The 15,576-nt window shown below is 39.4% G+C and overlaps 1 protein-coding gene across 1 annotated transcript in view; it reads right to left on the bottom strand.

Moving 5' to 3' along the window:
- Nucleotides 1-14,411, bottom strand: part of ADGRG4 (adhesion G protein-coupled receptor G4) — an 82,756-nt gene extending 68,345 nt beyond the window's left edge. The window contains exons 1-2 of the mRNA XM_064482577.1: nucleotides 14,308-14,411; nucleotides 3,136-3,750 (exon numbers count right to left, since the gene is read on the bottom strand). Of these exons, the coding sequence (XP_064338647.1) occupies nucleotides 3,136-3,750; nucleotides 14,308-14,377 (685 nt within the window). The 5' untranslated portion in view covers nucleotides 14,378-14,411. The remainder of the gene's footprint in view (nucleotides 1-3,135; nucleotides 3,751-14,307) is intronic.
- Nucleotides 14,412-15,576: the final 1,165 nt, after the last annotated feature.

The raw sequence follows: 15,576 nt of genomic DNA on the forward strand, positions 1-15,576 counted from the left end.
TCTTTTTCCCAGAGGTCATACAGCAAGATGGAGGCAGAGGAAATTCTGAGATGTGCAGTGGTGAGCAGGTAATGACTACAGCTGGTAGCCTAATTTCCCCAGGTGGGTTATCAGCAGCAGCAATTCCCTTCAAAGGAAGCTTCTAGAATAGTGGCTCCTAACCTTTTGGGGACTCCAGACTCCCTTGGGGTAATCCTGCAAGGTGTAAGTGAAAAGAATATGAGCTTTGCAACCGGACAAATTTTTCTTCAAATCCCAGCTCCACTACTTATTTGATGGGTGACCTTAAGCAATTTACTGAACCTATCAGAGCATCTCTTTCCTCATCTATAAAATGAGATAATGGCAAGAACTTAGTCAAAGGCAGCAATTATCATATTATTTTAGAATATGATGAAAACTATAGACTCTCTATAGGAAAAAAAAAATCCACCTTGCATTTTTAGAACGGTGCATACAATTTCAAGGGCTTTGCCCACCCGTCAAGGCCATTCTGGACCTCAGGTTAGAAACCCCTGGTCAAAGGTTTGGAAAGAACATTTGGAGAAACCCCGAATAGTAGAAATAACATTCTCTACTCCTTCTACTGACTGTAATTTTAGGTTGTGTTTTCTTTTACTTGTTTGGATTTTTTTTAATTGGAGTATAGTCAGTTTACAATGTTGTGTTCATTTCTGGTGTACAGCATAGTGATTTACATATATATATATATATTCCTTTTCATATTCTTTTTCATTATAGGCTATTACAAGGTATCAATATAGCTCCCTGAGCTAGGCAGTACTTTTGCTTGTTTGTTGTATTGTATGTATTATTTGTATATTATGCCTACCAGGATTTAATCAGACCAAGAAGATAGAGTGTACATTAAAACGTGTACAAAAACAACATGGGTAATATAGCCAATATTTTATAATAATTATAAATGGAGTATAAACTCTAAAAGGTGTGAACCACTATATTGTATACCTGTAACTTATATGCTATTGTATAGCAACTATACTTCAATAGAAAAATTTAAACTAAAAAAAGTGTACAAAAGGGCAAAATAAATGAAGGTTGTCTAACACTTTAACACATCAGTTCAATTTAGCCATTTACCAGCAAAGCGGTAGGAAAGGCCGCAGCAATTCACTGGCCAGTTTAGGTTTTCAAAGACAACTGCTAAGCATATGGATTTAATGGAGCCATACTTCTGGTTCCTTAGATCAAAGATAAAGTTACTTTAAACTGCTTTGAATGAGCAGTCCAGTCTTAACCTACTAGTCCCTAGTTCAGTGTTGTAATCAGAGCTAGCTGGGACTCTTCTCTTTTATTTTCAAGTCTTTAGAAAATAGAAAAACCAAATACCTTCAGGTAGTAGCTCAAAGGAGCAGCTTTCCTGTTCCTTTGCATTACTCTGGTCTCAAAGAAACACAGAAACCCCCAAACCCCCTGAATGTGCCTCTTCCATTAACTCAAACAGAATCCAGACTGTTGGTGAAAGCACATCTATTAGGCATGGATGCAGCCCCCATTCTCTTGGTACCCACTTCCCAAATCCATAAGAACAGTAAATAATATTCCTCCAAGAATAAGTGAATATTTCCAAAAGTGAGAAAAATAATCCTGTCTTGATGCTATTATCACTGACTTTACCCAGGCTTCAGGACTGCTGCTGATGGAGAAGATTGGATTTGAGGGGAGAGTGGGGTTGCAGAGAGAAAAACAATCTTGCATTTCCTCCTAAAAACTGTAAAGAAGGAGGAGATTACATGTGTAATTCCAAAACCCAGTTTTCTTACAAGAATTCCATTCCAAACAGTTCTTCAACATCATCATTGCTTTCAAAAAAAAAAAATGAATGGGTTTATAAATACCATTCCCCACTGAAAGGAGGAATGTGGCTCTTTGGTAAAATTCTTGGGCCGATTCTTGGGCTGAGTGAGAAAAGTACAAGATGAGCCCATAACATCTTGCTGTGCTAGAAAGTAAGGAAGGGCTTGAAAAATTCTTGGAAGGTGTCAAAAGGACACAAGAGCCAGATTGAAGACTCCCACTGGCCAAATCTGGGCCAGTTTGAGCATGAAAATAAATGATAGTAATAGATTGTAACCCATTGAATAAAATAAGAATCAATGAGTTCATGCTGATATAAACACATAAACAACTGAAGGAATAAATAAGCAAATGTGCAAGAAGAGAACACTCTTCCTTACAATAGAATACCAATTAATAAATGTAGAAAAAATGATGGAGTTTTAAAAATCATCATTTTGCAAGCTTCATAGTAATAAGTGATTGAGGCAAGAATCATCAATAGATGTAAAACTACTGGGTGAAAGTTTCATAAAAACAGGATATTGACACAGCCTCCAAATATCTCCCTGGAAATTACCTATTCCAAACTACAAAGGAAAAAATAGTAACTCTGCAGCAGAGAAATCTAGCAATCATTGAATCAAGTAATCAAAGTTATCATCACCGGTAATGGAACAAACTGGCATCATGAAAGACAAGGAAAGACTAAGGATTCCTTCCAGATTAGAATCTAAAGAGACAACTAAATGCAATGCATGATCCTGAATTGGCTCTTGGACCAAGTGAGAAAAAGGGAAATTATTAAGACAATTGCCTAATTTGAATATGGACTATGAATTAGATATTAATATTGTATCAATGTTAAACTTCCTGATTTTGACAACTGTACTGTGGTTATAGAAGAGAATGTCCTTCTTAGGAAATTACACATAGGAGAAATGAGGCATTATGTCTGCAACTTAATCTCAAATTATTAAGAAACTGTGTGTGTGTGTGTGTGTGTGTGTGTGTCTGTGCAGAGGGAAAGAGAAAAAGACAGAGGGAGAATGATAAAACATGTGGGGAAAATGTAACAGTCAGTGAAGCTGGGCAAGACTATACAGAGCTTCTTTTTCCTGTTGCAATTTTTTGTATAAGTTTGAAATCATATCAAAATACAGGGCAGAAAGTACTGTTTGCTCTATGTTAAAAAGTAGACAACAAAACTGTCGCAACCTTGAGCCCCTCCAAGGAAGACAGAGCCTGGGTCTAGGAGTGGGTTATTTGGAGTAGTGAGCAGAAGAGTACCAAGTCACTAGTACCCTTGCTAAGGAAGACAATTCTTAAGTTACTCACAGCAGCGCAGTCTCACGTCAAAAGTTGGAATGATCTTGTTGACGAGCCAAACATCTTCTTCCCAACTAACCACGTTTCCACTCAAACACTTCATAAACTCTTCATTTTCCAGGATGTGGTCCCAAAGTTGAAAGTAGTACAAACTGTTGGTGAACCTAGGAACCATGCTTTTAACCTGGTTGTCCCCTTTCTTGAGAAAATGTCCTAGAACCAGAGTCCCATTAGGCGTCAAGTGTTGTGGTTGATCCATCATTACCAGTATCCTTTTTTTATTCAGGAAGAGCTCTAATCTGCCCTTCACACCATCCCATATCAAGCATATTGTGTGCCATTGAAATGGAGTCAATTGGTAACGGATGTAAAAGGTCTTGCCCAAGTTGTACACTATTAGCTGCTGATGGTCTCCTGCAAGTCCAAGGTCTATGTCTTCTCTACCCAGGAAGGTGTTATTAGTAATATAGGAGAAGGCCATCCAACCACTTGATTTGCCACCCACAAATACCAGGTCAATGCACACGGTGAATCGACTGAGTTCAGGAATGGTGGTAGCCAGGCTTACATAGGTGTCAGCTCCTCTGTAAAAGTCCAGCCTTTTTCCTTTTAGTGAAAGTGCATCTGCCCATGTTTGGGGAAGGGAAGGGAAAAGAGAAAACAAATGAAATTTCAGTAACAAAAAAAAAAATCAATTTTCTCATCTTCTTTAGCCATATAGTCAAATCCAGGTTGTACAATATTATTATGAATCAATACTGGTACAAGTAAGCCAAAATAGTAAATATACAAAAATCATCTCTATTTGACATTGACATGTGACCTTTTTTAGGCAGAAGAGCTTCTTTCTAATTATATTTTGCCTGGGCTAATATGAAAAGTTAGATTAGTGTTCCCAGAGCACACACCAACTGAACAGTTTGGGGAGGCAGTTAGAAGTGTGTGGCTAGTGGTGGGGGTGGGGGGGAGACCAAGGAAAAGGCAGCTTGTACTTAAAATTTGCTGCACATGATCCTCATTCATATAATAAAAAGATGACTATTTCCATCTACCTAACTGCCTTATTATATTCACGGTGCAACAGCAATTTATTTCTCCAATGCCTTTTCCTGAGCCAAATTACCTGATTTATTCTGTCTCTGGAGACTGCTTCTCACTGAGGCACTGACAGGGGCCTGAAAGATGGACAACAGCGAAGCTGCGGGGCTTCTGTTTGCATTCAGGACTGGGAGCAACAGCCCTGCCGGGGTGTATCCTGATTCCCTCCTTCCATTTCCTCAGTAAGGGGGCTGTAGTAGCTTTAAGAGGCTCAAGATGGCCATGGGCCTGGTTACCATTGGCCCTGGAGTCAGACAACGTGGGTTGGAATCCTGGCTCTGATGCTCAAAAAGTGGGTAACTTTGAGCAAGTAACATAACCTCCTGATGCCTCAACCTTTGCTTCAGTAAAATGGGATTTCAGGGCTACAGGGTCATATACATACACAATTCTAAGGGCCATTTCTATCATCTATGGCAAGTAACACTCCTACCTACTGACCTTACGAGACTGTTTGAAGATTGAGATGCTGTATGCTCTAAAACATTGCTGAAGGACACGTCCATTGGTACAGTCTTTTGGTGGGCAATTTGGCAATGTCTGTGAAAATTTAAATTGAGTGTGCCCTTCGTTTCATAGGTATCTATGGATGAATTGTGATACTATCACCATTGCAAACCTCACAACACAGGCCACTAGAGAAATATCTGAGGATTGCCGAAAATCAGCCTAATTCTAGTCCCAGCACTACCCAAGACAGACCAAAAAGAGCTTTACGGCGGAATGGAACGCCAACCTTCCTCTGAATTAAGGGTGTAATGTTGCGACTGCCACTGTAAAACTGACCGCACACTACAGAGGCTGACAGGCAGTGACTACTTCCCTGCTTCTGGGAGATGTCCCCAAATGAAAGCTTCTAGCTAGTCCCTAGCCCTACAGTATTCTCTCCCTCCATTCCTCCACTGAACATCTTCCCAAAGCAAACAAATATGTGTCTGCCTACACACACACTCACCTGCACAGACACGCACCCAGGTGCCAGAACTCATAGCATCCACCTGCCAGGGAGCTATTTCTAGTGCTCATTTCTGTCCTTGGCTTCTGTGATTATATTATTTTATCATCATTCATGTGGCTAATAAATCGAGAGTTAATCTCACAAGGCAATAATTGGTCTGAAACCCAAGTCTCAATTATGGTTGGTTAACATTGCTTTTCTGTTCAGCCCTCCAAAATGACATCATATACAACATTTAAGAATGGATTTTATGGTGAGCTTAAATCTCCAGGGCTTATTTGTCCCTTAAAAGAGAATGTATCATAATCACACATAGTCTACAAGGGCCTCTACCATCTGCAATATGCTAATATAAAACCAGTTGTCAAAGGACATGAAGAAGAAACTTCCTAAATCAGAAATATAAAAAGATGGCTTCTCACTGTTTTTAAAACACACATTGGAATGATAATAAGATACCATTTTTACCTTTTAGAATGATAACACTTTAGACTGATAATACCCAGCATTGGCAAGCCTATGGGGAAACAAGTCATTCTATTTTTTAATTTTTTATTGAAGTGTAGTTGATTTAGAATGTAAGTTTCACGTGCACGGCAAAGTGATTCAATTATACATATACAAATATATATTTTCTTTTCAGATTCGTTTCCATTATATGTTATTACAAGAAATTGAATATAGTTCCCTGTGCTATACAGTAGGTCCTTGTTGTTTATTTTATATAGAGTAATGTGTGTCAAAACAAGTCACTTTAAAACACTGCCGGTGGAGTACCAATTAATACAGTCTTTTTCTTTTTGAAGGCCAATTTGCCAATATCTATGAAAATTTTAATTGTATATAATTGTGTATATGCTTTTGACCTAGCAATTACATTTCTATCAATTTATTCTAGGCAAATATACATGTGTACAAAGATGTAAGTACAGGATATTTATTGCAGCATTGTTTGTAATTGAGAAAAAACAGGAAAATCTGTGTGTCTATCAATAAGTGACTAGTTAATTGTTACCTCTATACAATGGAATAGTAAAACAAACAAGGTAGATCTGTCATGGGGAGATTTCCAAGGCTTAATATTATGTTAAATGGGAGTTACATAAGTGTAAATATAGTATTATCCTATTTAAAAAATAAGAGAAAAATGTGTGTGCTAGCATATACTAGGAAAAAAATCTGGGAGAAAACACACCAAACAGTTAAGAATGAGTATCTCTAGGTTTGAGATTGAGGGGGGTTTTTAATTTCTGTGTTACTTATTTCAGTGATATTTGCATTTTTATAAATAGTGTTTTACATTTATAATCAGAAAAATAAAGGTGGGTGGATACATAGATCGATTGGTAGGTAGAAAGAAAAAAATCACTTGTGGCCATTCTTGAGGTCCTGCAGGCAGAGGGAAGTTCTGCTTAGATCTGAGCAGAAGTGTAGTGCAGTGGAGTCCAAAAGGCCATAGTTAAGTCCCAGGTCTGCCCCTTCCTAGTTGTGTGAACATGGGAAATGAATGCATGTGAAAGGTTTTAGGACTGTGCCTGGCATATAGTGAGCGCTGTATGAATGTTAAGTAAGCAAGCTCAGGCCACTTCCCTGTGCCTTGTCCCTCACAGTAAGATGGGAGTACTAATCACCTACCTCGCAGGGACGTTAGGTATGAAACTGACGCAATAACTAACGTTTAGGTCACGTAGGTGAGAAAGTTTCCAAACCGCGGAGACCCAGGTAAATGTCAGCTGCATGCTGGCCTTCGTCACTCTTAGAGGCCCCGTTCTTCTCCCACAACCTCTTTTGCACCCTCACGCGTGCGTGCAAGCACATCCAGACCCCCAGCAGGGCTGGGAGGAGGCTGGGCTGTGACGAGGCGGGGCAGGAGCTTTGCCTTTCTGTTTGGCCGGGCGGGCGAGCAGCGTTGTCTGCCGCGCCTCTCCAGGGTCTGCTTCAAAGGCCACTTGTGTCTTTGCATATGATTTAACTATCCATTGCAGATGTCTGCTTGGACGCGGCCATCTGTTCCCTGGCAATTTTCAAGTTCAAATTACGTGATTGCTCCCCTGAAGCGTGTTCTCTCTTGATTTGGCTCCTCTGTGTCTCTTCGCCTCTCTCCTGTTTCCTTTTATTCAAAATTACATTGACTGTTTTCCCCCACTTAAAAAAGAGGTATTTTTCCCCTTATAAAAGTGATACTGCACATGCTTTTTAAAAGAAAAAATGGAAAATATTAGAAAGTAAAAAGATGAGAATGAAGTCAGCCAGAACCCCACCGCCCAGAGACCTTTAACACTTAAGAATATTTCCTTTGCTTATTTTTTTTTTCTTTTTCTGTGCATGGGTTTTGCTTGTTTCTATGTTATGACATAAGTGTTTTCCGTGTTAGGAAAAACTTATCATAAACCTCATTTAAACGGCTATGTTACAGCCCCTAGGAGTGCCAGGCACCATTGTATTTGTCCTGAGAAAATACATAGACCATAAAGTTCACCATTTTAATCATTTTAAAGTGTACAATTCAGTGGCATTTAGTACATTCACGATGGCGTACAACCATCGCTGCTATCTCGTTCCAGAACATTTTCATCATCCCGGAAGGAAACCCTGTACCCATCAAGCTGTCACTCCCCTTTTGCCCCTCCCCTCAGCCCCTTGCAGTCACTAATCTGCTTTTTGCCTCTGTGGATTTGCCTGTTCTAGGCATTTCATGTAAATGAAATCATACTACAATATGTGACTTTTTGTGTCTAGCTTCTTTCACTTAGCATCATGTTTCCAAGGTCCATCCATGTTGTAGCCTGTGTCAGTCCTTCATTCTCTTCTATGGCTGAATAATATTCCATTGTATGGATAGACCACATTTTTAAAATTAATTCATTTGTTAATGGGTATTTGGGCTGTTTCTGCCTTTTGACTGTTATGAACAGTGCTGCTATGAACATACATGCTATTCATTTTGTTTGAACACATGTTTTCATTTCTTTTGTGTATCTGCCTAGAAGTGGGTCGTATAGTAATTCTGAGTTTAACTTATTGAGTAGCCAGATTGTTTTCCACAGGGGCTGCCCCATTTTACATTCCCATCAGCAACGTATGAGGGTTCCAACTTCTCTGACTCCTTGTCAACACTTGTTGTTTCCTGGTTTTTCAAAATTAGTATTAAAAGCATTCTGGGGGGAGGGTATAGCTCAATGGTAGAGTGTGTGCTTAGCATGCACAAGGTCTTGGGTTCTATCCCCAGCATATCCATGAATGAATGAATGAATGAATGAATGAATAAACAAATAAACAAATGTAATTACCCACCCCCAGAAAAAAGAATTTTTAAAAAAGCATTCTAGAGGGTGTGAGTGGCATCTCATTGTGGTTTTGATTTGCATTTCCCTAATGACTAATGGCACTGAGCATCTTTTCATGTGCTTACTAGCCATGTGTATGTTTGCTTTGGAGAAATGTCTATTCAAGTCCTTTGTCCATTTCTTAACTGGGTTGTTAGTCTTTTTGTTGTTGAGCTGTAAGCATTCTTTATATATTCTGGATACTAGGACCGTATGAGATATGCGACCTGCATATAGCTCCCATTCTGTTGGCTGTCTTTTAGCTTTCTTGATAGTGTCTTGGATGCTCAAAAGTTTTTAATTTTGATGAAGTCCAATTTATTTTTTCTTTTGCTGCTTGTTCTTTTGGTGTCATTTCTAAGAATCTATTGTCAGATCCAAGGTCATGAAGATTTACCTCTATGCTTTCTTCTAAGAGTTTTATAGTTGTAGTTCTTACATTTAGATCTTTCATTCATGTTGAGTTAATTTTGGTATATGGTGTGAAGTAGCGGTCAAATTTCATTCTTTTACATGTGTTTACATATATTTGCATGTATACATGTGTCCATGGATGTATGTTTACATATCCAGTTTTCCCATCAGCATTTGCTGGAAAGACTCTTTTTCCCCATTGAATGGTCTTGTCACCCTTGTGGAAAATTAATTGACTATACTTTTATGGCTTTCTTTCTGGACTCTCAATTCTGTTCCATTAATCTATGTCTGTCCTTATGCTAATAACATACTGTTTTGATTACTGTAGCTTTATAGTAAGTTTTGAAATCAGGATGTGTGAGTCCTCCAACTTTGTTTTTTTTTCCCAAGGTTGTTTGGGCTATTCAGTGTTCTTTGCAATTCCATATGAATTGTAGGACTGGCTTTTCCATATTTGTAAAAGAGACCATTGGGATTCTGACAGAGTTTGCATTGAATCTATAGATCTCTTTGGAGAATATTGCCATCTTAATATTAAATCTGTGAATGTGGGATCATTTCCATTTATTTAGGTCTTCTTTAATTTCTTTCAGCAATGTTTGTGGTTTGAGTGGAGAAGTCATTCACCTCTTTCATTAAATTTATTCCTAGATATTTTGTTCTTTTAGATAATATTGTAAATGAAGTTGTTTTCTTAACTTCATTTCAGATTGTTTGCTGTTAGCACATAGAAATACTACTAATTTTTCTGCATTGGTCTTGTATCCTGCAACTTAGCTGAATCTGTTTGTTAGCTGAAATATCTTTTCTTCAGATTCTTTAGAATATTCTTTATGTAAGATCATATTATCTGTGACTAAAGATTGCTTCATTTTTTTTCCAGTTTGAATGTCTTTTATTTCTTTTTCTTGCCCAGTTGCTCTGGCTAGAACTTCCAGCTTAATATTGAATAGAAGTGATGACAGTGGGCATTCTGGGCTTGTTCCTGATCTTAGGGAGAAGTTTTTAGTTTTTCACCATTAAGTATGATGTTCACTATGGGGTTTTCATAGATGCCCTTTACAGGTTGAGGAAGTTCCCTTCTATTTCTAGTGTGTTGAGTGCTTTTATCATGAAGGGCACTGGATTTTGTCAAATGCTTTTTTCTGCATCAATTAAGATCATCATTTTTCCCCCTTCAATCTATTAATGTAGTGTATTACATTGATAGATCAATTTTTATATGTTGAACCACCTTGGCATTCTTGGTAAAAATTCTACTTGGTCAGGGTAGATAACCCTCTTAATATGCTGCTGGATTTAGTCTGCAATAATTTGTTAAGAATTTTTTCATCTAGGTTTATATGGGATATTGGTGTGTAGTTTTCTTTTCTCATGATGTTTTATCTGCCAGCTACCATTTTTTCACTCTAGCAGACAGATACAGGGAAAGATTATGCCCCAGGGCTTTCTCTGGCAAAGCCTGGGGGGAAATAATACTCTTGCCACAATAGTTACTCAATACGTAATTTTATTTTACTTTTTGCTAAATTCCAAAGCTGCTTTGCCTGATGATGCCAATCTTAAGCAATTTTTAAGCAGAATTGAATTGATTGGCCATTAACAAAGCCAGGTTTTCCCAGAATGCTCTGAATTTTGTATTATCTGATTTTTCAGCATAGTAGCATAACTGGAGTCTTGGCCCTTACTGCCGGTTTCCAGCTCTGAGCATAATGGTTGGCACATAGTAGGTCCTTTATCACTATTTACTGAATATAATGGTTTTGCCCTATATTAGGGCACTGAGTTGGAGGCTGATGGGTGGACAGATGGAAAGCTGTCCTTAGTACAAAAGTATCAGAGATGTGGGTGAAGCACCCTACACAAGATAAGAGGTTCTGAACTGCAAAATGAATTTGGGCCCTGCCCTTTGTTTTAGAGAACTTTCGGCAAAAGATCAGGAGAGCATTCCCTCTCCCTATCAGACCCCAAAATTAATAAATTCATCTTAAAAGTTAGTGAGTAAAAAGCTTAGAACTCCAAGAGACAGACATTCCATATGATTTTTTTTGTCAGTAAAGTCCCTTTATTTTCTGAAGACAGCATTAGTAATCATCAGATATATTCTATACTTGTTTTTCTGTCCTCTCTTGGCAGTTTCTCCTTGAAAGATGAAAATGTATCAAAGGTTAGGGGGCTGAGATTCTAGGTGCACTGCCCTGCACCACCTTAGGCGGAGTGGACAAATAATGTTCGTCCATCGTGCAGCACTGTGATCATGACCTGGTCACTGTTTCTCCCCCATGAGGTGACCTGTTTTCCTTTACTTTATCCAAGATTTCTGGTCCAGGGACCCTGATCATCAGACATACCAGTGTCTGAGTGTATTCGTTGCTCAGGTGCTGCAACAAAGTACCACAAACAACAGAAATAGATTCTGTCCCAGTTCCGGACACTAGAAGTCTGAGAGCAAAGTGTCAGCAGGGTTGTTTCCTCCTGAGGGCTCAGGGGAAAATCTGTTCCATGCCTCTCCCCTAGTTTCTGGTGGTTTCCTGGCACTGTGTGGTGTTCCATGGCTTCTGTGGCATCACCTCAATCTCTGCCTTTGTTTTTACATGGCTTTCTCCTTGTGTGCCTGTCTGTGTCCAAATGTCCCTTTTTTATAAGAACCACCAGTCATGCTGGATTAGGGGCCCACATTCCTCCAGTGTGACTTCATCTTTCCTTAACTAATTACATTTGTATCAACCTATTTCCAAATATGAACACATTCTGGGGTGCTGAGGGTTAGGAGTTAAACCTATTAATTTTGGGGGACACAATTCAACTCATAATACTCCATAAGGCTCAAGGCCCAGCTAACATCTTGGTGAAATCTCCTATTGGAGGAGAGAGAGGAAGCAGAGCAGATGTCGGGGAAGGGGCCCACCAGAGGCATTGGCTGTATTTATACTGTGGAGAATCTGCTCATTCTGAAGGTGAGCATTCTGCTGAGGGTACACCATGCCTGCCTCAACTAGGAGATGTCATTACTCACTCATAAACGGGGAGGGAGCAAATGCTCATTTCCATATTATATGAAACCTTTACCTGAGCAAAAGGTGTTCTGGCTCTTAGTATCACCGATCCTTGCAAAAGAATGTCCAGGAGCACTGAAAAGATGAAGACCAGGTCCTCATCTAGCAGACTCATGGCTGAGTAGATATAGCAGATAGGTGCTTGATCCTGGGGAGTTCCACTACCCACATCACCATGGCCATAATGTGGACAACCACAGAGACCCGGAGTTACTGCCATCCACTGCCTCTACTTCCAACTGGTCTAGTGAGTAACCAACTAACCTTTAGATAAACCAGACCTGTCATATATAGAAGCATCCAACTTTGAGCATCCTTTCTGTCACCAGTCACCAGTCACCAGTCACAGAGGTATCCAACACGTCCCCTCTTCCGGTAAGCAGGTTGCTGACCATGTATGTAGCCTGCCAAGAGTTCTTCTTGGATTAAGAGTAGAGGAATTACCTACTCCTCCCCAGTGGTCGTTGAGCACCAACTGGCAACTATTGGCAAGTTTTGAGTAAGAGTGATGTGATCTGACTTGATCCATTGAAGGATTGCCCTGGCTGCTGTGTTGAGAACAGGCTACCGCAGAGCAAGAGTAAAAGCAGGGAGGTGAGAGGCTATTTCTGCTTTATTCCTTACCCCCGCTCCATTCTGCAACTATTAATTCCTGACCTCAGTCTTCCTCCCTTCTTGCTGGCACTGCTCTCACCCTTTAGTCCTTATGAGAGATCTGGTTGCTTTTCCTGACCCTTGGTATTCCCTCCACAGACATGGTTTTGCGCCACACTCTGGCTTCATCCAGTGACAGCATCTGAATCACCCTCTGCCTGATCTAGGCTTGGCCCTTGCTCTCCCGCAATGACCTTCACAGTCTGGAGCCTGAAGGGGAGTGAACCATTGTTTCAAGAACCAAATTTTTTTCGAGAAAGAAAATGATGAATTTCTCACCAGCCAAAGGACAATTAGACCTAATTGTTTGATAACCTAAAAGAAATTATTTCCTTGACTCGGGGATTTGAGATTCAGTCTGGAAAACCTGGGACTGCTTTAAAGTGACCTCTGAAGGTTTAAAATCTGCACATCTATCGTAATTTTCATTGACCAATGACATTCCTTACAAAACCCATTCTAACCTTTCAATATCAGACACCCTTCCACTTTTCCTTCCATGATACAGTAAAGACTTGTAGATCCCTCTGTTCCTAGATCCCTCTTATCCATGCCCCATGCCCTTTACCCAAAAAAATCCACTTAGAATTTGTGTCATGTACACCACCACCATCATTAACTGCATTAACTTATTAACTCAGCAAATAGGTCCCCATAGGTCCCATTTCAAATTTGTTATAAGAAACATGGTCTCCCATCAGGACTTACACACACCTGTCAGTGTTAGCTGTTGATGGTGATGATGATTTGGTATATTTCCAGAAGATTAGCTCTCAAATCTGAGGGTTGTTCAAATTAAACCCCGGGTCTATTTCATCAAGGAATTTCACTCATTGACATGTGTGGCCTTTCAGCTAAAGACTGATGTGCTAAATGAGCAACGTCATCAACTGAATTTATTTAACACGGATGGGATTTTAGTCTTTCAAGACAACCTTGTTCTCAAGTCTCCAAATCACTAGCTACTTCAGTTGAACTGTCTCAATCACCTATTTACTGCAGAATAGAAACAAAGACAGACTCTATCCCCATTCCAGTCACAGAATCTAGGCAAGGGCTGGGTCTCCCAGAACAGATAGATGCCTGTTTGTCACTGTGAGTCAGTGACCAGCTTTTAGCACACCTCAGTTTCCCGTCTATATTCTATGATTGTTGCCATATATGTATAATGGAGAAAGACGATATCCTAATGCTCCTGGGAGCTTTAAATAAAGCATTATGCCTAAGAGAAAACAGCCTAAGAAAATGCAAAGCACAGGGGGTGGATATAGCTCAGTGGCAGAGTGTCTGCTTAGCATGCATGAGGTCCTGGGTTCAAACCCCAGTACCTCCATTAAAAAAAAAAAAAAACTAAATTAATAAATAAATAAATAAACCTAATTACCCCCCCCCAAAAAAGAAAAGAAAATGCAACACTTTGGTTAGGTGTGCATTAGCCACCAAATGGCTTTTCAGAGTTTCATTAAGAAATGTCAAAGATAGTAGTCCAAGATACTGTATAATTGAGGGCCAGGTCTCCATCAGTCGTGAGTAATCCTGAGTGAATGGATTCATTTACTGAAGCTACAGCGTGTCCTACAGACATATGGACCAGCAATTTTTCAAATGGCTTATTTCGGTAACCTACTGTACATGAGCTATTGAAAGAGATAATAAAAATACATTTTCTTACCTGACAGAAAGATCAAACTCGACATGAGAATCAATCCAAAAAGCCTCTGATATGTGATGTGTTCTTTCATTGTCTAAACCTGCATTCAGAAAGAAATATGCCCAGCTCAGATTCAGAACAAACGATTTCCAAGTGCGTGTGACCATACTGCTTTGCATCCCACGCTAGGCTTTTCCCTACTGCTTAAAGCCATGTCAACCAGCCACAATATAGACGCCTGCCTGAGCCTGGCTACAACCTCACCAATGGATTTATTTGCATCTCCGTTTAACACATTTTGTTGAGTGCCTACTCTGTGCCGGACACTGTGTTTCACACTGGAAATACAGCGCTGGGAAGACAACTCAGAGATATTCGCCCTCATGAAGCAGTTGTTAGCCCAGAGAGGAAGACAGTCATTAAATGCATAATTACACAATGTGATGTATTCAACCATAATGCACACAACTTCAGCCCAACAACTGGCAGCTTTAATGACCCTAAACTTTGTGGAAGAAGCATTATGCGAGAAGATCTTATTGACAAAAGTAACTCATCAAATCATTTCTAATTTTAAAGCAGATCGATTTAGCATCTCATTTCAAATTATAAAGCCGATCTGACCATCTCATTATGTCTACCCAGCTTCTCTCCTTAAGTAATCATAACTAAAACTGCTGATCTGGGAGACACACTGGGAGTCCCCCTTTCTCCAACTAAAATGGTATTAAAACTACAAATCCCACGGAAACGTATTACAGGAGCTTGGCAGTAAGATGCTGATGGGCATTTTCTGATTTTAAATAGAATACACTTCTGAATGATTTACTACTGATTTAAACATTTTTCCCCATAGAATAATGCAACATATTGTATTTCTTTCCACTTCTAAACAGGATTGGGAGCAAACAGACTCACTTTACATTTAAAGTAACAGAAACCAATTAGGAAACCAAATGAGTCTTGGGCTCGCTATGAGTGCCAGCCATTAATAAAGCTCTTCATATTTACCAAGTGTTCTACTGCCACTCTCATTAGAATAATAAGGGAATTTGTATGACTTGGATGGATTTTCTAAACTACAAGCTTAGAAGTAAAAGAATGTCTAAATCTTTTACGACTTGCAAGATGAAATGCAGCTTAAATTTACAGTGCTGTAAGAGGACCAGGCTGAGAATCCATAACTAGCTTTGAGCCTGTATTTCTGTTTCTTCATTTTCCTGGGCCTCAGTTTCCTTATCTGTAAAAATGGAGATAATAATCTGCCTATTTCCCAGAGCTGCTCTAAAA

The sequence above is a fragment of the Camelus dromedarius genome, chromosome X, assembly GCF_036321535.1.
Source record: "Camelus dromedarius isolate mCamDro1 chromosome X, mCamDro1.pat, whole genome shotgun sequence".
Taxonomy (NCBI): Eukaryota; Metazoa; Chordata; class Mammalia; order Artiodactyla; family Camelidae; genus Camelus; species Camelus dromedarius.